This window comes from Poecile atricapillus, chromosome 10 (assembly GCF_030490865.1).
Source record: "Poecile atricapillus isolate bPoeAtr1 chromosome 10, bPoeAtr1.hap1, whole genome shotgun sequence".
NCBI classification, from domain to species: domain Eukaryota; kingdom Metazoa; phylum Chordata; class Aves; order Passeriformes; family Paridae; genus Poecile; species Poecile atricapillus.
This window is the reverse complement of record NC_081258.1, coordinates 2,171,689-2,191,685: the sequence shown is the minus strand read 5'-3', so window position 1 is coordinate 2,191,685 and position 19,997 is coordinate 2,171,689. Positions and strand designations below refer to the sequence as shown.

Sequence of the window (19,997 nt, the reverse complement as noted above, 5' to 3'; positions counted from 1 at the left end):
AGGTCCTCAAGGGCAGCATCTCAAAGATTCACTGACAGTGTCGGGCATAGAATAATGCAAAATACAGTAACAGGACGAACCAGCCCAGAACAAACATTTTGGAGGAAAACACCAGGTCCTGTTAGTCTCACCTTGAAAATGCTACATTAGCATTATAAGCAGATTTCTCTTTGCAATAATGACATCAGAAGGGCAGCTGATCAGACAGTTTCTGGTCCACATTAAGAGCTGGAAATGAAGACAGTCTCCAAGTTATTAACACCTCAGATTGCTCATTGGGAGCAATCTGATGAGCAGGGAAACAGCTGCTCCCACACCATTTTCCATCCTGGCTTCTCTTCTAGCCACCTTCCCAGTACTCATCAGTTCCAAGTAACAAACAGGGGCCACCATTTCCATCGGCTCTTCTGGAGCGTGGAATGCTGGAGGCCACCCAAGAAGAAGGGCCAGAGCGTCTCAGCCCTCAGCAGCCCCAAGTCCGAAGATGATTTGGAGCCCCCCGGTCGTACAAGCGCCGTGTTCGGGCTGGAGCCAGGCTCATGGGAGCTGCAGCCAGGCGAGTCTGTGGACATGGTGCTGCGAGGCTTCTCCCACACCCCACAGGTGAGGTCCCCACCAAGGGCTGAGCCTGGGGAGCCCTCAGATCCCCTCCCCTGGCCTTGTTCCACAGTGCCTTGACATTTGCCTGGGGAAATGAGCAAGGGCCTTCAAGAAACTGGTTTAAGACCGCACGTTTCTGGGGCAGCACCAGTTGCTTTCCTTGCTGGCCACCAGCAGACCAGCTAAGGCTTTATTGGGATTCCACAGCTACCAAAACCCAGTGCTGATCCCAAAGCAGGGCTGGAAGGAAATAATGCTCTTTTGGGGCAAACAGTGTTGCATGCTGAGTCAGCAAAGAAGGGCAGAGAAAGAAGTTACACTTAGACTAGGAGCACAAAAAGAAAGTGAATTAAACAAGTGCCAAGTGGTTTCTCTGGGGTAAGCACAGATAAAACAAAAGCCATGTGAAGGGAGGGAAGTTCTCACAAGTGCCTTTTGTGGGCATTGGGGTGCAGTGTTAGAGACAACTGAGTGCAGAATAAATCAGCTGCATCAGGGCAAGAAAAGGAGGCAGTGCCCACTGTAACTCTGTGGCAGGAACAGGGCCTGTGGTGGGTGCTGAGCCAATGCAGGGCATTTGCTGGTGCCCTGCCACCATCCACTGCTGACAAGTGACTCTTGCATGCAGGAGGTGAGGGATTACATGAAGTGTGAAGCTGTGGTTGGCACAAGCGTGGTGACAAAGAAGATAATAGAGACGATCATTAGCTGCAAGTTCATAGATCCCTCTATAGAAGTATCAGCCAGAAAACTCTCTTTCCGGGTGGAGAAGGTAAGTCTCTGGATTGCATCCTGGCATTTAGCAGCGTGGCTGAGGGGGGTGTGTCCTTGTGTTAAAGCCCCTCTCTGCTCTTCCTGAGGCACTTGGTAAAGTGAGTGAAGATGCTTTTAGAGATGAGACTGGTATTTAACTGCCCCAAAGTAAAACTGCAGTTACAGCTGCACTGCAGTGGGGATCATGGCCACTTCCAGGGAAATGCCAGTTTCTCTGCTCACTCTAAAGGGAGGTTTTTAAGGATCCTCCAAGGCACGATGATGTCTGTACACTGATGCTGTAGGGAAGCTGGGGGGAAGAATGGAAATTTCTGTGAATTCCTCAGGCTAAAGAGGAAAAACCCATCATCTCCTGTGTCTCTTTGCCTTCTCTGCTGTTGGCATGGATGCTTTATGGTATAGCTATAAGGTATAGCTCTGTGCATTTCCCTAGGCCTCACCTGCTTCAAGAGACCCCAAGACATCCTGCAGTGATGATAACACTGAGGCAGAGCAGGTGCCCTTTAGTCTCTGGATCCCAGCTCCAGCATCATCTTTCCCTCTCCTGCAAGTTGTCTGAAAATGAGAAGATGTTTCATGATTTGGTTGCTGTAGTTTCAGGCCTCTCCTTTGGCTCCCAGGCTTCCACTGAAGTACAGAATCCCTGGGACAGGCAGTTCAGATGTAATTAGAAGCCTTTCAGCTCTCCCTGATTCTGCCTGGGTTCTGCTCGATGCCACACACACAAACTGATTCATTGCACACTATGGCACAGCACCTGTTTGATATCAGTACATCCAGAACCAGTTTCCCAAAGTCTCTGGTTTCTCTAAACCATGCAGGAAGCCCAGCACAATGCCCAGACAGGAAGGAAGAGCCTAGGCTGATCACAGCTTTGAGACCACACACACCTTGTCCCTGTAGCAGGGGCTGCAGGACACGTGTTGCAGACTGACTGCTTTTATGAGGCTGCTAGAGCCAATAAGGTTGTAAGAAATGACAGCACGTGAGTGAAGATCATCCAGTGCTGTTCTGCCCAAGAGAGAGACAAAACTGGAGACAAATGGCCTGGATTCACTTTCTGCTTTAGGTCTTGTTCAAGCAGCCACCTCCTCTCCTATTCCCTCATCTGTACATGGGAGTGGTGCCCTGTCCCCCAGAGGATGCTGTGGTTTCTAAACATGACAAGCATCTGCTATAAAGAAACATCTCCTGGAAAAGTAGAAACAAATAGAAAGGATCAATAGAATGTATGCACTTGTGGGGCTGAAAGATGTGAGATGCAAGAGAAGCAGGAGGAGGTCTCTGGCTACTTGAGACTGTTTTTCCTTGTTTCCATAGAAACCCAGTGATGTCCTAACTCTGCAGTACCAGCCTTTGGCTTTAAAAAACACCTGCTCCCTGCCGCTCCACCTCGTGCTGGACGTGGAGCAGCCATTTCTGGTCTGTGATGAGGAGCAGCAGCCCCTCCCAGATGGCCAGGTGAGCAGCCCTGGACTCCTCCAGTGGGGCTGGAAGAGGAGGGATGTGCTGGTGCCTTTCTCTTGGGAGGTCCTTGAGTCAACAAGTTTATTGTGTAGCATCAGCAGTGGGCTGGCCTGGGCTGCATCAGCAGAGCTGCTGAAGGAATCAAAATATTACCTGAATTGAGAAGTTCCATCCTGGCTTTAAGGCACAAGGAGGAGGGAGCAGGCAATTTGGCCAGGGCAAGCCATGCAGTAAAGGTGTCTCCTGGAAAGCATCCCAGCTCTCCAGCAGCCAGCCCCTTGTATTGCTGCTGAGCACAGAAACGTGAGCCTGAGGGAATCCTGGACTGGACTGTGGTGCCTGCAGTCAGACCCTTGCTATAAAGAAGTGAACAATGAACTGAGAAGCCCATGCTGGGGCCACACTTGGAGCATTCACTGTTTCATGCTGTCAGACCTTGGCATGTCATTAATTACTGTTCATCTCCTTGCAGCCTGTGACAGTGGGTGTAGAGGAGACCTGCCATGTCTACATCGCATTTGACCCAGCTTACAAACTGGAGCTTAATAGCTGGCAAGAAAAGAAGATTCTGAAGATAGACATGGTTAGGGACCATCCTAATGTGGAGCATATCGAGCTTTGGGGAGAAGTCCACTTCCCCAATCTCCAAATCCAGCCCAGCAGCCTGGAGTTTGGCTGCATCGTGGCTGGCACGGAAGCAGTGCGCTCTCTGAGGATGAGCAACTGCAGCCCCCTTCCTGTGGAGTACCACTGGTCATTCCAGGCAGACAGCCAGGTGCACAAGTTCAGGTATGTGCACCTTTGCCCTCTCCTCTTCTTCCTGGTGTCCTGTTTGTGCTTTGCAAAGAACAGAGCTGTTTGTCTAGGATCTGACAGACTGCTCTGACTTCTCCTTGTGCAAATAACACTGACCAGCTGTGGTCAGGCTGGATGCTCAGGGAATAGGTTTTCTACCAATTTGGTGCTGTGTACCCCCATAGTGGTTTCCCTTGGGATGGAAAGCTGGGGCCAAAGCTGCTTTCTCAGAGCTCTGTGGCCTGAGGCAATGTCCACCTTGATGAGGGGCTCCTAATCCCAGCTCCCACAGTGCTGCTGGAGGCCCTTTTGGGGGTGCCCTTTTGGCCCCTCTGCTTTGGGATGGGTCCTCTCTGCAGGAGCTGCTCTCTGCTCCTTGCCTTCCTCATTAGAAACACAAGCAGAGTTACCCTGAGCACCTGCTTCAATCTAAAGTGGGGAATGTGACCTGAGTGACCTGGGAGTGTTGGAAAATGCCAACCACCCCCACCTGCACTGTCGGGGAAACATTCCTGATAAATACCTGGTAGAGCTGCAGAGTTTCTGGCGTTGGGCATTGGCAGGGCTGTGCTGGCTCATCACTGGCTGGGTCTGCCCTTGGTGCCTCAAATCTCACTTTTTGCTCTCCTCCTTCTGTGTCTTTTCCTCTCCCACTGTGCTTTTTGCATCCTCACAAGGTGTTAATCCCTGTCCTCTGTAGTTCCTCAATGCAAGCAGTTGCAGCTGCCTGCACCACTGCTACCTCAGTGTCATCCCTGGGCTGGTTTAGAACAGACCTGCTCCAGCCTGGATTGGGAAGGGCTGGATCAAACCATTGCTGAGTTCAACACCCCAGCACCCAGCCAGGGGCTGCATCCTGACCAGGAGCTCCTCATGCAGGTGTCCCTCCCTCCCACTGCAGCTCCCTGCTCACAGTTATGTTATTTTCCAGGTATGAACTTTGCCCACCTCAATTCAGACCCCCACCACCAAAGCTGAAGAGTTCCTGTTTGAATTGCTCAGCATCTCAATGGAGCCACCGCAGTATTAAAAATGTGGAGGAGCCAGACACAGCCCTGAAAGAACCACAGGATCTTGGCCAATCTTCAAGAGCAGAGGTAGATTTTCTTGTACACCGAGTGCTGTGTTGTCTCCCCAGCTTGCCACCACCAAGTCATGCTCATGCTGACCTCCCTTTTTGCTGCCCTGCTGTTTTGTGCCTTGAGAGTGGGCTGGGCAGCGGGGCCTGTGGATGGACATGGGCTGTGTGGGAGGGAGGAGCAGGAGAGTTTTCCTTGGAGAAGCCTGCTCAGATCCTACAGATCTAAGCTCAGCACAGATCTGTGTTGAGTGTGGGATTGTTTTGCCTTGTTCTCTTCACAATGTAAGATGAGGCTTTCATGTGCATCATGATGATAAGACCTCCAGCTTCCTTCCCAGAGCAAGCTGTGATGAGTCCTGATCTCCATGTACCCTCTTCCCAACCCTGCCAGAGCACCTGTTTCCAGGTCTCTGCTTTCACCTGAGGGCTGGTATTGCAGTGGTGGGCCTGAAGCTGTCTTATAAAATGAGACTTTGCAAAGTGTCTCTCTCTTCCTCTCAGCATAGAAAATGGCTTGTTTTTCAGCTGCCAACATATATTCGTGGAAGGCATTACATCCCAGTGGGGCTGGCAGGATTCAGTCACTCCGTGGATGTACCATGGACTCCCCTCAAAGTGGAGAAGGTAAGAGGGAATCTGTCTCCCTTCCACATTTTCAGTGTGGCAAGCAGGGCTGTAGCTCCCAGCCCCACTGGTGGCCCTCAGCATTGCCCACAGAGGGGCCTGGCATCCCTCCAGACCCATCACAAAGTGCTGCTGAAGCAACTGGTTATTGGAGAGGCCGTGCAGGACATGTTGTAGGGAGGCCCAAGGACGCTGTGCAGCACCTGTGGAGGGCATTGCTCCCCCTGGACATCATCAGCTGGTCCGTAGGAAAGTTTTGCAGGAGCTTTTGCTGTAGCACCTTGAAAAAGCAGCATATAAATCAGAGAGAGAGGGGAAAAGCCTCAGGAGTCAGATGAGCTGGGCTGGGGTCCTTTCCTGAGCTCCAAGAGCTCTCACTCTGAGTGTCCCGCTTTTCTAAAAGCAGTCATAAATGCTTTTTAAAGGCAAGTTGTGCATCAGAGAGAATTTCTACTGCCAGGAGACATCCCAGTTCACTTTAATGTAGTGTATTAATGCATTGATCCGTGAGTATGGGAGAAGATTTTCCTCATGGTCCCTCCACTGGTCAGTGGCATGGATACAGGATGAGATCAGGATGATTCTGGCTGTGTTGTTTGAGGAATAGATCCCTCTGGCTACAGCTGCACTTTGCTCCAAGGTGCTCTTCTGCATCCATTTCCATGCTCAGCACCTCAATCTCTGCTGTTCTCCGTGCAGGCTTTCAGTATCCTGCCGCTGTCGGGTGTGCTGCAGCCGGGAGAGAGACAGCAGGTCTCCTTCACCTTCACTGGCCACCTCAACACCATGGCCCATGTCACAGCGCTGTGCCACGTGGAGGGAGGCCCCACCTACGAGGTGAAGCTGAGCGGGGAGGCCTCACGTGTCAGCTACTCCCTGAGCGCCCGGGAGATCAACTGCGGCTCCCAGGTACCACACGGCTCCCCTGGCACAGCTCCTCGCCTTGCTGCCTTCCTGCCCCCCTCGCTCCAGGGCTCCCTTCCCAGCCCCTTTGTTGTCTCTGGGGCTTGGAAGTTCAACCTTTGAGGGACACATCTGGCATCCAAGCTTTCAAATGGCCGTCTCCAACCCTCTCCAAAATGCTGGGAATACCTCTTGTTCAGGGGACTTCACACTGCCTCCTGAGGCACCCCAGGGGGATGCTCTGGACGTCCCTCTGCTGATCCACTCCTAAAGCCTGACCTCCAAGGAGATGCTCTTGTCTAACGCTCTTCTTAATCCATGCAATAATCAAGGGAAGATCTTGGGCTTCCAGTCACTATAGTTGGAGAGACTGTCCCAGAATGATCCCCACTTCACTCTTTTTCAGTTGAAAGCCCACAGCTATTTGCAGCTGCTGGCCCTGTCTGTGTTGCTCTGTGTGACTCCCTTGTTGCCTGTATGCTGCTTGCCAATACTTGCATGCAGGTGCCTTTTCTTTTGGAGTGCCTCAGTGCTGTCTCTGTTTCTCCTGGCTGTTGGTGACCCCTCAGAGGGCCTGTGTCCCCACAGTGAAATGTGTTCATTTATTACTGGCCCTCCCATGGTTGTTGCCACACCTCTGGGTGCTGCCAGAGCTCCCTGGTCCTGTGCAGGTGCCCTGTGCCTGGGGGTTCCCCGGGTTCCCAAGTGCCCCTATCTCCTCTCTGGTCCCTGCTCCCATCATGGGTCTGTTTTCAACCCCAGGAGAGAGGAAGGAGATTCCCAGCAGCAGGCCTGGGTCTGTAACTTCCCGCTCTCTGCCTTCTCTGCAGATGTTTAACGAAGTTCATCACAGCACGGTCATCCTGGCGAACACCAGCAAGATTAAATTCAACTGGGTGCTAGAACCCAGCACTGCAGACCAAGACCTGCCTGGTGTGTTTCTGGTCAAGCCCACCACTGTAAGTAGCACAAGTGACTGACCCCAGCCCTGTCAGGTGGCCCAGGAGAGTGTTAAAGGGGCAAAAGAGGGGGAGGGGGAAAAGGGGGAAAAATGTCAGAGGGGAAAACCCCAACCTCAGCCACGAGATAGAGAGGGCTGTAAGCAATTTCTTCTGGGGGCAGAGAAAGTCAAACAAGTGCTATTGAAAGTCAATAAAGCAAAAGGAACAGTGGTGGGTGCTTGGCTTGGGTGCTTAGCCACAGCCAGAGGCACACCAGTCAACACAACTACATCCATTATAGACCCTGGGTATTGCAACAGCCTAATACAAATTCACAAATGGTTACACATATTCAAATATTTTAACATAGTTCTTCCTCCATCCTGCCTTTTTGGAGCAGGTACAGTTGCCCTAGTCCTGGTCATTTGGTACTTTTTGAAACATTCAACAGGTTTCCATTAACTTCATTGGTTAAATGTTAATATTACAGCAACTCTTCCCCAACACTGGTATCACCACAAAACATTTGCCTTAAAAAAATTCTAAACTTCAGCAAAAATTCTTTGACAAAAGCCAACATTATAAAACACACAGTATTTACTCTAACAATTGCAAAAGCCAACACTATAATGTATTTATCACAAAGGTGATGTGGTCTGATGGTTTCTAGATAGGGAACCTGTCTTCTCAGCCTGTCTGTCCCCTGAGCCATCCCCCATCAAACACTCTGATGTATTCCCTTCCTCCTCTCCCATTCCTGCAGGGCTCCATTGCATGTGGCAGGAAGCAAGTGCTGAGATTCTCTTACATGCCAGGAGTACCAGGAGCCTTTAGCAGGACATACCAGCTTAAAGTGGGTGACCTGGAGCCGGAAAAGATCTGCCTGAAAGGAGAAGCGTCCTTTCCTATGATCAGTGTGAACCTGCCCTGGAACATCAAAGGTGGGCACTGCCTGTGTGCCCCCAGGAAGGGCCCCTCTGGTTTTGTTCCCTACCAAATGCCCATAGGGCAGCTCATGCCCACCTGCACCAAGCCTGGAGGGCTGCAGGACTCCCAGAGCCACTCAAGCCATCTGACTGCTTTGTGAGTCTTGAGCAGAGGATCCCAGGTGGCCTTTGTCCCAGGAACCATCCTGCAGAGCTTGCCAGCACATCTGGCAGGGTCCTGAAGGATGATGGCTGGACTGAAAGGCTTGGGAAAGCTGTAAGAGAGGCTGGCAGGGCTTCTGGCAGGGTTGGATTTGCCTGACATTGCAGGGGATGAGACGTTCCTCTGTGGGGAGGAAGATGGGTGGGAGCGAACATGAGGATTCCGAGAGGAGCAGCAGCATCCACTTTCCATAGATGGCTTGAGGGATTTCTTTCTGGAAGAAAGCAGTGTTTGGGAGGTAGGGACTTCCCAATTTAAGTGGGATTGGCACTTGGCTCACACTTCTCTTGGTGGATGTTTTCTTCCTTCAGGAAATGAGAAATGTGGAAAGCCACTACGGCTTGCAGAACACACGCAGCAATACAGTGAGACCCTGAAAATTCAGATCCCAGCAGCTCAGCCCTTAAAAAGTCCAGATGTGAAGACTGGGAAGCTGAAGCCCTGCATGCTGGAAGGCTCTGACATTGTAGTAAGAACAGCTGCAGCCCCGTTTGGCACATGCCACTGTCTCCATGTCGCCTGAGCCCCTTGCAGCCCACAGCAGCTTCCTGGTGCCCTGATGGCACTTGGGACCTCCCTGCCCACTTAGAACCATGTGTCACCTCAGCATTGTCCCTAGGGCTGCCACTCTGGCCATGGTCTCTTCAGGGGTTGGCTTGCACCAGCTTCCTGGCTACCCCAGGGACAGATCCTGAAGGCCATGCTCAAGGGATGGCATTGATGGTGTTTTGAAGGAGATGCAGGTCATTGCTGGGGAGTTTGTTGGTCCCAACCCAAGGCCTGCCAGATTTACAGACCTGAACAGCAGTTGCCTGATTGTGCCCTGGAACTGTGCTGGCTGTGCTCATCTCCAAGAGCCACCAGCTTGGGCTCGGTTCCCTTTCAAACCAGCTTTTGTCCAAGCTGCCTTGGTCCTGGCTGGGCACAGGCAGGTGTCTGGAGCTCTGGAAGATTCCTGGCTTGTCTGTCTGCCTGGCCAGATCAGCTTTGCTAACAATAGCTGGGCAGGCAGAGATGCTGGAGTTACTTCCCTGGAGATGAGGTCCTGGCTAAGAGAGCAGGAGGTGTCAGACACAGAGCAGCCAGACAGGAGAACCCCACACCCCTCTCAACAAGAGCAGGGTGGGATCCTTTCTCAGATGCAAAGCTCGGGAAAGACCTTTGCTAACCAGACACTGTCTGTCTTCTGTTTCCTCAGGCAAACACTCGGCTGCAGATAAAGATGATCGAGAAGGCTGCTCTGGAGCTGCAGAAAAAGCTCACATCCCATTCCCCAAAGACCGAGTTCCCTGACAAAAAGCTGTGCCAGAGCCTTGTCAAGTGAGTAGGGACTCCCATCCCCATCTCCAGGTGCCCCGTGGGGAACAGCCAGCAATGTCCCCTTCTCCTGAGAGCTCCTTGTTTCTGCAGAGCTGGGAATAGCCTGGACTTCAGAGAGGCTCTTGTCCCGGTGGCTGGGACACGCTGCGTGTGAGCAGCTGAGTGCCCTCCCTTCCCCAGCACCACGCTGAGCTTTGGACTCAGCTCCCCACAGCTGTGGGGTTCTGTCCCTAGAGCTGAGGGGACCCACTGCAGACCTCCAAGCCCTTCCAGACAGCATCAATTCTGTCCCTGCTGACTAGCTCTGAAAGAGACAATTCCCAGCTGATGTCTTGGTTCCAACTAACAGAGCACGCTAAAGAAAAGGAGGAGGGAATTGCACGTGTCAGCAAACCCTTGAAAGCCCAAAATCAGATGCCTTGAATCCTGGTGGGGTGGCAGGGCTTATCTGATTAACTTGGTCTGTCCCTTTGCACCATCATGATGCAGCACAAGCACGGGAGGCTCCAATTCAGGAAGATGCTCTGCAGAACAGATCAGGTGATCTGGTTGCAGAGCAGTGAAGATTTCCTGTGCAGGCAAATCTTATTCCTAGGCCCCAAAGCAATTTCAGGCTCAGGCTGTACCCCAGGCTAAGTAGTTTCATTTAGTCCAGTGGGGGCCCAGTGGACTCACCTCTACTGGCTTTTCATGGCAGAGGAGCTGTGGACAGTTTCCATTTTAAACTAGTTTTATTTCCAGGTACCATTAGTAGCTGATAAAAGCTAGGACCTGCACTCCTCCTGACTTCCCAAAGTCATTGCCAGCTGGTCAGGCCATGGGTTTCATGGGCTTGAGCTGAGTTTTTACAGCAGTGAATAAAGAAATAGCCACTTGATTTGTATCCTCCATCCACTTGGACATGTAGGCAGGCTGTGGTTTAAGGACTGTCCTTACTCCTCCTTGCAGAGTTGAGCTGCCAGAGTATGTCCTGGACATGGGCACTGTCCTGAAGGGTTTCACTGAGAGACGCACCCTGGAGATCACCAACCCTGGGCAGATCCCAGTGTCCTTCTGGGTCGATGCATCTGTCCTGCAGGACACAGGTAAGCAGTGCTGGAGACACTTCCTGTGGGCATGGAGGAGGTGTCTCACACAGATTAGCTGAAGCCACTGAACTTGGGGAGGTTTTTCAGCTTTTTCTTCTCACTGCCCCTGCTGGGAGCTTCAGAGGCAGAATTCTCCAGTCCAGCCATGCCCAGGGACCTGGCCTGCCTACAACTGCCCTGACACTCCAGTGTGGGGGGCAGATGGGCTCATCACCCTGGTCACCTCTCAGCATCTTCTGCCCTTGGCTCCCACGAGCATCAAGTTTCTTTGGGCACTGTGTGGCCTTGTTTTGTGAACCAGTGGGGTCTGCTGTGTTTTGGAAGTGCTTTGTTTGGAGTTCACACTGTCACAGCACTTGTATTCAGCCTTTATTGAGGAAACAGCCTGTGAGATCCTCTGGTGGATCAAAAGAGGCTCCCAAAAGAGGCCTTGAGGCAAGGCTGCACTTCCATCACACAGTGGCTCGCTGTGTCGAGGCGTGTTCAGGTGCACTCTAAGTTTTTGTCCAGGTCACAGCACAGCACGGGGTTTTTCCCAGACCTCTCAGCCAGGACAGCTGTAAGGCTTTAACGTGCTTATGACACATTGCTTGTGTTTCTTGTGTATCTCAGCTGCTTTGTTTTCACCTGTTCAAGGTTTCAGCGTGGACCTGGGCCAGATGAAGAGTCTGCCCCACATGCACACCCTGAGGTTTGATGTGCATTTTGAAAGTGCCCAGCAACCACAGGGTGACGTGGATGTGCTGCTGCCCATACAGGTACCACAGCTCTTGGGGCAAGCAGCAGGCTGGGCACAGCAGCAGATGTCACCTGCACCCTCTGCTGAATTCTCTGTCCTTCTACAGGTAACAAAAGGCCCCACGTCTCACATCCGCCTCCGTGCCACTGTCTTGGAACTGTCGCTCGACCTCTCCCAGAACACACTGCACTTCCCCAATGTCCTCGTTGGGCAGTGCCAGGTTGAGACAGTCCAGCTCTACAACGGGTTCCAAGTGCCCTGCAAATGGTTCATCACTGCCAACAAGCCTGTTACGAAGGTAAAGCACAGGCAGCACCGAACACGTCACTTCTTGGTTGGGTTTTCTTTGTGTCTCCTGCCCTTTCTGCTCCTGTGGCTGCCCGAGCACTTGGGTCTCTGGCGTGTTTGAAGAAGCTTCTGAGGGTCTAGATCAAGGCTGGTTTTCCCAGAACTGTTCCATTAGCTGCTGCTTTGCTTTGCTGCCATCTTCACCCATTCCTCCTCCTCTGAGGACAGTAGTTCCCTTTGCCTGCCCTGTCTACAGGTTTTCCCTCCAGCTCTAGGCTATGGGGCCACACTTGGTTTGGCTGTGGGTGCTCTCAGCCCTGTATCAGTGTCTCAGAGCACTACAGGAACTGAGGCTCTGTCCTCACAGACTGAGGAGACCTCACACCATTGGTTTCTGTGTCCAGAGCAATCAACTCAGATACCTGACACGAGCCCAGGGTCAGAAGCAGCAGGCGCTGGAGGAAGGGCGCTGTCCCTTTGAAGTGACGCCCTCCAAAGGAACCCTTGATGCAGGAGCGTGGCAGAACTTGCAAATCCAGTTTGCACCCAAGGAGGAGGTGAGATTGGCAGCTGTCAGCCCAGGGGGCCTGTCAGGGCTATCTGGAAATGAGGGCCTGCTGCAGAGAGTGTGGTATGAGCTCTGCCTTCACAGGGGGCTTTCTGCAAGCGCCGTGCTCAGCGTGGCTCAGTTCACCCCACAGAGCACTCCTGGGAGATGTGCTCTGAAATGCCCACAGGGAGCTTGCACAGAGAGCATCAGGGCTCTGTGGCTGCCTCTTGGCACAGGGGAGGGATGTGCCCAGCTCCCCTCAGCCTCCCCCTTGCCTGGCCGTGTTTGCAGCTGCGACACTCGGTGCAGAGCAGCTGAGCACTCGCAGAGGATAATCCTGGAATGGCCGCTCTAGGCCCATCCTGCTGCAGAACTGACTGGCAAAACAGCCACCAGACACCTTCCTGAGCATGGCAGGACAGTCACCTGTAGTGGTGTGCTGCCAGCAGTCAGTCCCTGGGGCTCTGGCCTGCCTGCACATTCCCACCCAGCTGGGGATTCAACTTAAAGGATGGAGCATTCCCAAAAGTAGTTTGCCTGTGGCTGCTGGGTCTTGGAAACTGACAGTGTGTACCAGTATGGACACAAGTGCTTCTGTGCCCACAGACAGTCCCAGGGACCTTTTAATTGCTCAAGAGATGTAAACATCTTGTGTCTGGCTTTGATCAGAGCCAAACACTAAGCAGACAAGGTGACCCTTATTTCTGGCCAGCGAGAGCTCATTTGCCTCTCTCCTGGAGCTGGCGTTTGCCTGATGCAGCAGTGCCAGGACTGGGTGTGGACACTGTAACCCCAGGGGCCCTTCTCTTGAGCACTGCACTCCTGCATGACTGGGTGAAAACGCCTGGCACTCCATTGTCCATCCATCTGATACCCAATACCCAGTTACAGTGCACACCAGGACTCATCTCAGTTACTCACACCCAGACACAGGCACTGTAGTCCCTCGCATAAGTGAATATCTGGTTTCTGTTCACCTTGGAGGGACTGATAACACCCTGACCTTGGGGCAAGGGTCGTATTTGGGGTCCTGTCACCTGGGGCTTCATGGACAAGTTTTCTGCACTTTTCTCTTTTCAGAGGTCTTACAAGTATGAACTGAAGCTTAACATTCCTGGGAGCAGCAATCACTTAAGGCTGCACCTCTCGGGGCAAGGTCTGGAGCCGCGGTTGGAGTTCAGTCCCCCAGCACTAAAGATGGGATGGGTGCTGGTGGACAGCGATGGGGTGGAGGCCACAGTGGTGGTGAAGAACCCATGCGAATTCCCCATTGAGTTTTACTGCCTGGATTTGGATGAGCAGTACCTTGAGGAGGAGAAGGTGAGAAGGCAGGTCTGGTCCCCGTGTACATGCTGCCCAAGCTTCACAGCACTCCAATATTGCCAGGCTTGTGTCAGGGAGATGGAGGCAATGCCCAGGGCAAAGCCAGCTCTGCTGATGTGCTGTGGGAGGATTTAAAGAGTTTGTGTTGTTGGGAGGAAGGGAGGAGACAGCAAACCTGAGGTAAACATGATCTGCCCTGGTTGATGCCTGGGACCTTTGCATTGTCCTTGAGATGGGCAGGGGCTGCTTACAGTGGAGGCTCTGTCCCAGCCAGGGCCTGGTATGTGGGTCCATGGTGCCAAGCCCAGCTGGCAGGCTGGGCATGACTTGGGCTGGGAATGTGCTCTGGCAGAAAACTCCACTGGTTCTCAGGGCTTTGCTGGCAGAGTGCAGTCCTGGCTAGTGTGGCTAGTGTGGCTGCAGGCAGTGAGCAGCTCATGGTCATTGTTTGCTTCAGATGAGTCACTTGGGAGGGGTTTCTCTCCCAGTCCTGCTTGTAGCTCTTGCCTCTGCTCTGGAGCCTGCTCACCCCACTGGGCATAACAAAATACTTGTACTTGATGGAAATCAAAAAGCCCATTGCCAAAAGCTCAGTGCCTTCAAAGAAGGGGTTGTGAGGATGAAGGTGACAGATGTATAAACAGGATTTTCTCTTCTCTTTCAGATGTTGAGGCACCTGGGACTGCATCCCCAAGGGCCTCCCCTTCCCCCTGCTGCTGTCCTCTCCAGAGTTGACTGCCCAGAGGAGCAGCTGGGCTCTGCAGAGCATGTGAAGCCCTTCACCATTGTTACACCTGAAGACAATCTGGTGGGTACTGCAGTGGTGCTGGCACTGAAGGTGCCAGGGCAGGGACCAGGCTAGATGGGGGCATGGGGGACAGGTTGGATGGAAAAGGATCATTGTGGAGAGGTAGTGAAGATGTGACGGGGCCCCACATCTGCAGGTCTCCTTTCTGTCAGGGATGGGGCAAAAGAGACAGCTTTGCTGGAGACAGAGCAGTTCTGTAAGAGGGGAAAAATCACTTAAAAACATCAACTTCCTTTGAGGAGAAGATCCTGAGTTAGAAGGGGTGTCCTAGACAAAACAAACACCAGTAAGGAAAACCAAGTTCCTGGGCAGGTGCACTGATTTATTCTCTCTTCCACTGGTTAACGAAGGCCCATTTTTCTTTCCAGGATGGGAATGTCTCAGGGCTCACCCCTCTCTCCCTTTTCTCTCTCCCTTTAGGCCAGGACCCCAGATGAGAAGGGCAGTTCTGCTGAGGGCCAGCCAAAGACAGGTAAAGCAGTGAGCAGAGACAAGTCTCCAAAGGGGAACCAAATATCTACAGAGAGAACAGAAAGTCCCTGGGAATCCTCCAGCACAAGATCCAAAAGTACACTGGAAAGTGCCTCCATCCCCACAGAATTCCTCAGGTGAGCTGCACGGGAGGAGGTGATGCCTCTGCTTCTTGGTCCTCTTGCCAAGCAAGGTCCATCGTCCCCAGCTGCACAGGGACCCTGTGCCAGTGCCCCCACGGGATGGCCAGTGCACCCTCCTTGTTTCATTTGCTCCTCAGCAATGTCTGAAGCCTCCTCTTTAATTGCCAGGCTGAAACGGTACCGGTGGACAGTGCCTGCCCTGGGTGAGGTGGAACTGAAGGTCCACTTCTCCACCAAAAAGCCAGGGAAGTTTGAGCAGACGCTGAGGTTTGAGCTGGTGGGGACAGAGCGGCAGTACGAGCTGCCCTGCAGTGGCACCGGCCTGTACCCCAGCATCAGCCAGAACCCACGGTAAGGCTGGCCCCTGGCAGCCTCCCACACTGCTGCCCCCGAGCTCACAGCCAGGGCTGCTCCTTGGGCATTCTGGCCTGGCCACATGGTGCTGCCTGACGTCAGCCAGCATCTCTTTCTGTGCTGGGAGCTGGGAAGGCAGATGGTCCCTGAGCCACCAGGATGGGTTATGGCTTTCTGACTGCATTTCCTACCTGGAGCATCTCATAGCTCCTCCTTCCCTGCTTTCTCTGCCCAGGCTGGTGTTTCCACAGTGGAGGAAGACCATGAAGGAAGGTGAAATCATCTTCAAGGAATATGTTGAGAGCACCAAGCAATTCCACTTTGGACCGCTGCTGTGTGGGAAATCAAGAGAGTGGTATGTGCTCCCTGCTGGCTGTTGTACTTTTCTGGACACGCTTGGAGACGTGCTGTGCTGGTGGCACGATCCAGGGCAGTCCCTGGCACAGTCCTGGCACACACCTGGGTTTGAAGGAGCACAGATGTGTGAACCTGAGCATACAAGAGGCAAATGAGCCTTGGGGGAGCCGCTCTGCCTGCCTGGTGGCTGCCTTGGCCAGAGCCCCAGGCTGCTGCCAGTCCAAAGGGCACTTGGGGCAACTTTTGTCTGCCTCCACATCTCAGCTTCACCCCTTAAGAAATGTATGGTGGTTTTTGAAGTGCTTTGAGCTCTGCAGTTAGCCTGACTGAGCAATTATTCTGTAGATGGTTTTGTAAACCTGTCATTGATCTGTAATTATTAATAAGATTTTATGGTTGACCTGCCAGTGGGTGTCAGGGGCTATGTACAGCAGGAACTACATTTGCCTGTAATGACATTGCATCATCACTGCTGGATAAAGTCTGCCTGAAAATGTTGTCATTGAAGCTATTGTGCATTTCTACTTTTACTGTCACTTTTTAAAAAATAGTATTTAACATTAAGTTCTTGTCTCCATGGGAGCTCTGGAGGGCTAAATCTATTTTGACAACATAGTTTCAAAAAACAGACAATCTTTAGCCAGCTTTATGGGATGGTCTGGGATTTCTGTTTGCCTCTTTAACCCTTCCACTCCAAAGTCATTTCCACACCTGAGAGAAGGGTCATTTGTTATCTTTTTGCATTCCTCTTGGGAAATGATGCTTTATATTTCTCTCTCAGACTTTGAGCTAACCCATGAAATCCAAAGCAGTTTCATGACTTTTTGGAAAGAGATCAGCTAAACTCTTTTTCCAAAAGCCTTTCTTTACACCCTGCAGGGAAGGCACCCCAAGAAAGAAGTGGAAAGAACCCATGTGCCTGGTGTACTGTTATTTTTCTAGGCACCTTTGAATTTACATTGTATTAAAAGCACTTGAGGTGGCCTGAGCATCACCAGGCTTCTGGGGTGGAGGCACCAAGTACAGGGGAAGGCATCAAAGTCAGGCAAGGATGAGCACATGCCCACGCCCCTGGCTGGGATCCACTTCCCTCACTTGTTTGTTAGAGCAGGCTCTTCCAGCACCGCTTCCTCGGCTGCACACGGTGCTTTCCTCGATGCGTGGCAAAGGCAACAGTCTCCTCTGCAGCCTTTTCCCCTTTTGTGGACAGGTACAAGGCCCAGAACTGTCCTGGCAACTCAGAGAATATAACCATCCTCAACAACTCCCCCATGGACGTAGAGGTCCAGTTCTCCTTTGAGGATGATGAGAAAGCAGAGACCTTCCTTCTGGACCCTCCCAGCATGACCCTGAAACCAAAGAAGAAGCAGGTAGGAGAAGGGCAGGTAGAGCAGGCACCGTAGAAGTGCCCAGGAGCTGCTGCTCCTGCTCACACACAGTGCTCTTTCTGTTTCTTTCCATGGGGCCGGGTCCAGGAGCTGACCATTTGGGCATACCCCACTTCCCCTGGCTTCCTGGAAGACAAACTCATCTGCTGCATTGACAAGAACCCAGAGCCAGTGGTCTTCAGCCTGTGCTGCCATGGGGTGCACGTGAAGCTGGAGGTCAGCCCCCTGGAGCTGTCTTTTGGCAAGCTGCTTCTGCACAGGTCAGTCATCCCACACGCACTCCAAGACTTGTGACAAAGACAGAACGTTTGACTCTGCTTTCCAGGGCTGGGATGGAGCTGCTCCAAGTTGCATTCAGTGGCGAGGCTGGTGTGACCAGCCAGCAGCTGATGCCAAGTGCCTCCTGTCTCTGCAGGACTGACAGCAGGACCTTGGTCCTGAAAAACAACACCCTACTGCCCATGGCCTGGCAGCTCAGTGGGCTGGATGACCTTGTTGAGGACTTCTCACTGTCACAAGATAACGGCACCATTGATCCCCGCTCAGAGATTGAAGTGACAGTGAATTTCAAGGCCCAGCAGATTGGCACCATTGAGAAGAGCCTTCGACTCGAGGTGAGAGGGACTGTGCCCTGCCTGGCACAGTGAGCAGCCACGTGCTCTTAGGGACAGAGTCAGGAAGAGCTGCTCCTGACAGACACAAGGGTGCTGTGACCCCAACTTCTGCCTCTACACAGCGTTTGCCAGAATGTGCAGTGCATCCACATCCCCCCAGATAACCAGACACTGCACCCTGAGCCTGTAGCACAACCACCTTGGCCCTGTGAATGGTTGAAGGTTGTTGTTTGGTTATACAGACTGCAGTGTGATCTCTACATTTCTCCTGGAGCTTGTCCAAACCTCTGGCATCGTGCAACAAACTCTGCCCCTGGCATATTGTTCCCCATGGTTTAGGGGCTGCATTTCAGAGAGGGTGCTTGGTGATTGGAAAGGGTTGTCAATGCCACCTGCTCTGAGACACCTCACACTTCCTGTGGTTGTTCTTACATCCCTGTGCCTCTCAAGGATGCTTTAGCAGCAGCATTCCCTGCTGTAGGAATGCAGAGTTGGGCTGATGGGGTTTATACTGCAGCAGAATCCCACTGGGACAGCCCACGAGATGAACGGGTTAGGAAAGCTTGGGTATCCACCAACACTTGTGAAGCCAGGGAGGCCATAGGGGAAGCAGCCAGCAGAGACAAGGCCTTAGAGGCTGTCTAGCAAAAGAATAATCTGAACAGTGTTTGTTTCTTGCTGCCTCAGGTTTCAGATACAGAAAACATCCTGGGGATTGTTCAGGTTGAAAACATCAAACTGTCTGCAGAGGTGTATGATGTTCTCCTGAGCATGGTCCTGCCTGAAGGTCAGTGGATGTCTCCCAAACAAAGCAGTCCAGGTGCACTGCCTTACCTTGGGTGGTGGGTGACCAAAGCACTTGGGATGGGATGGGATGCAAGGATGGCATGGATACATAAAGCACATACCCTGCAAGCTGCATGGAATAAAGCATTGTCAGGCCACTGGCAGCCTGAAGTCTCTCCCCTCTGAACTTTGAAGTGTGCAGCTTCACGTGCAGGTTGGATTTGGGGGCTTTGAAACAACAGTGAGGTGAACAGGCAGTTGGCAATTCCCACAGGCTCAGCACAGCATGTAAAGTGATTGGATTTGTGCTTGGAAGTGAGGAAATGGAAGCCGAGCTCCTTAGCTACTGAGCCTGCAGATAGTTTGAGTAAGAAGAGAAAGGGCAGACAAGTAGCTGGAAAACCCTTCCAAGAACAGCAACTTGCTGAAAAGGGTTTTGTGCTGGGACCTCCATGTAGCTTGGGACCTGGTGTATTCTGCAGCAGCTCACAAATACCATGTCTGATCTCGCTCTGCACATTATCTGCAGATGAAACCTTGGATTTTGGAACCATCAATGTCCAGGATAATGTGAAGAACATCCTGACTCTAACGAACAAAGGGATGTACAACATCGAGTACAGGTGAGTCCAGCTGCCTGGTGGTGAGCATTTCCCCGGGTTCCCAGGCCTGCACTCTCCCTCTGTCAAAGGTTAGAACCTGTTTCCATGCAGGCTACCTCACGATAAACACAAAACCTGGGCTCTCTAATCTCAGCTATTTTACCAGAGAATTCAGCCACAAACCAGCAGTTCTCCACAGTTCAGCAGGGAACCCAAAGGAGAGCCCCAAGAATTTCAGGCACTGAAATGCTGAGATTCATTGCCTTTCTTTGATGGTCACCTCCTTTCTCCTTCTGAGACTCTGTAAAAGAGTGAATGAAAAATTTCAGTGTCAAGGTTTCTTGCAATAACCTCGTGACCGTCTGTGCTCTCTGTCAGGATCCAGGATTCCCTGAGCAGAGCTGCACTCTCCCTTTTCTTCTTTTTCTGGTCCTATGCAAAGTCCTGGCTGTGCTGGCAGCACCTCTACTTGTAACTGCAGAGATCTCCATTCCTTCCCTTTCTGCACAGATTGATGCTGAAGGGTGCAGGTCCCAGGATGCGAGACTTGGCGTCCCACTTCACTGTCAAGCCTCAGTCGGGCAAGCTGATCGCCTCCCAGCCTGGTGTGAATATTGAGATATTCTTCCACCCCACAAGGGAAATCCTCCTCAAGAACAGCCCCATCCTGTACTGCCAGGTGAGCTGCCTGGGCCAGGCTGTGTTACCACACGGTGTTTTGGGAGCATAAACAGGAGAGGTGTCTAATGGAAGGAGGGCTTTAACTGGAGAATCCTCTCTCCTACGTACACAAACAAAGTCTTCAAAACCATTTGGGAGGCTTCCTAAGGGA

General features: G+C 52.2%; 1 protein-coding gene across 1 annotated transcript in view; it reads left to right on the top strand.

Moving 5' to 3' along the window:
- LOC131582747 (hydrocephalus-inducing protein homolog) overlaps window positions 1–19,997 on the top strand; it is a 53,740-nt gene that overhangs the window by 25,314 nt on the left and 8,429 nt on the right. The window contains exons 20-44 of the mRNA XM_058846215.1: window positions 345–603; window positions 1,229–1,372; window positions 2,695–2,835; window positions 3,314–3,630; window positions 5,266–5,341; window positions 6,041–6,250; window positions 7,075–7,203; window positions 7,949–8,126; window positions 8,646–8,803; window positions 9,533–9,654; window positions 10,603–10,739; window positions 11,379–11,500; window positions 11,588–11,815; window positions 12,174–12,326; window positions 13,400–13,639; window positions 14,307–14,450; window positions 14,871–15,058; window positions 15,233–15,415; window positions 15,654–15,773; window positions 16,986–17,145; window positions 17,251–17,423; window positions 17,579–17,777; window positions 18,465–18,564; window positions 19,093–19,186; window positions 19,676–19,844. Coding sequence (XP_058702198.1) covers window positions 345–603; window positions 1,229–1,372; window positions 2,695–2,835; window positions 3,314–3,630; window positions 5,266–5,341; window positions 6,041–6,250; window positions 7,075–7,203; window positions 7,949–8,126; window positions 8,646–8,803; window positions 9,533–9,654; window positions 10,603–10,739; window positions 11,379–11,500; window positions 11,588–11,815; window positions 12,174–12,326; window positions 13,400–13,639; window positions 14,307–14,450; window positions 14,871–15,058; window positions 15,233–15,415; window positions 15,654–15,773; window positions 16,986–17,145; window positions 17,251–17,423; window positions 17,579–17,777; window positions 18,465–18,564; window positions 19,093–19,186; window positions 19,676–19,844 — 4,144 coding nt within the window. The remainder of the gene's footprint in view (window positions 1–344; window positions 604–1,228; window positions 1,373–2,694; window positions 2,836–3,313; window positions 3,631–5,265; window positions 5,342–6,040; window positions 6,251–7,074; window positions 7,204–7,948; window positions 8,127–8,645; window positions 8,804–9,532; window positions 9,655–10,602; window positions 10,740–11,378; window positions 11,501–11,587; window positions 11,816–12,173; window positions 12,327–13,399; window positions 13,640–14,306; window positions 14,451–14,870; window positions 15,059–15,232; window positions 15,416–15,653; window positions 15,774–16,985; window positions 17,146–17,250; window positions 17,424–17,578; window positions 17,778–18,464; window positions 18,565–19,092; window positions 19,187–19,675; window positions 19,845–19,997) is intronic.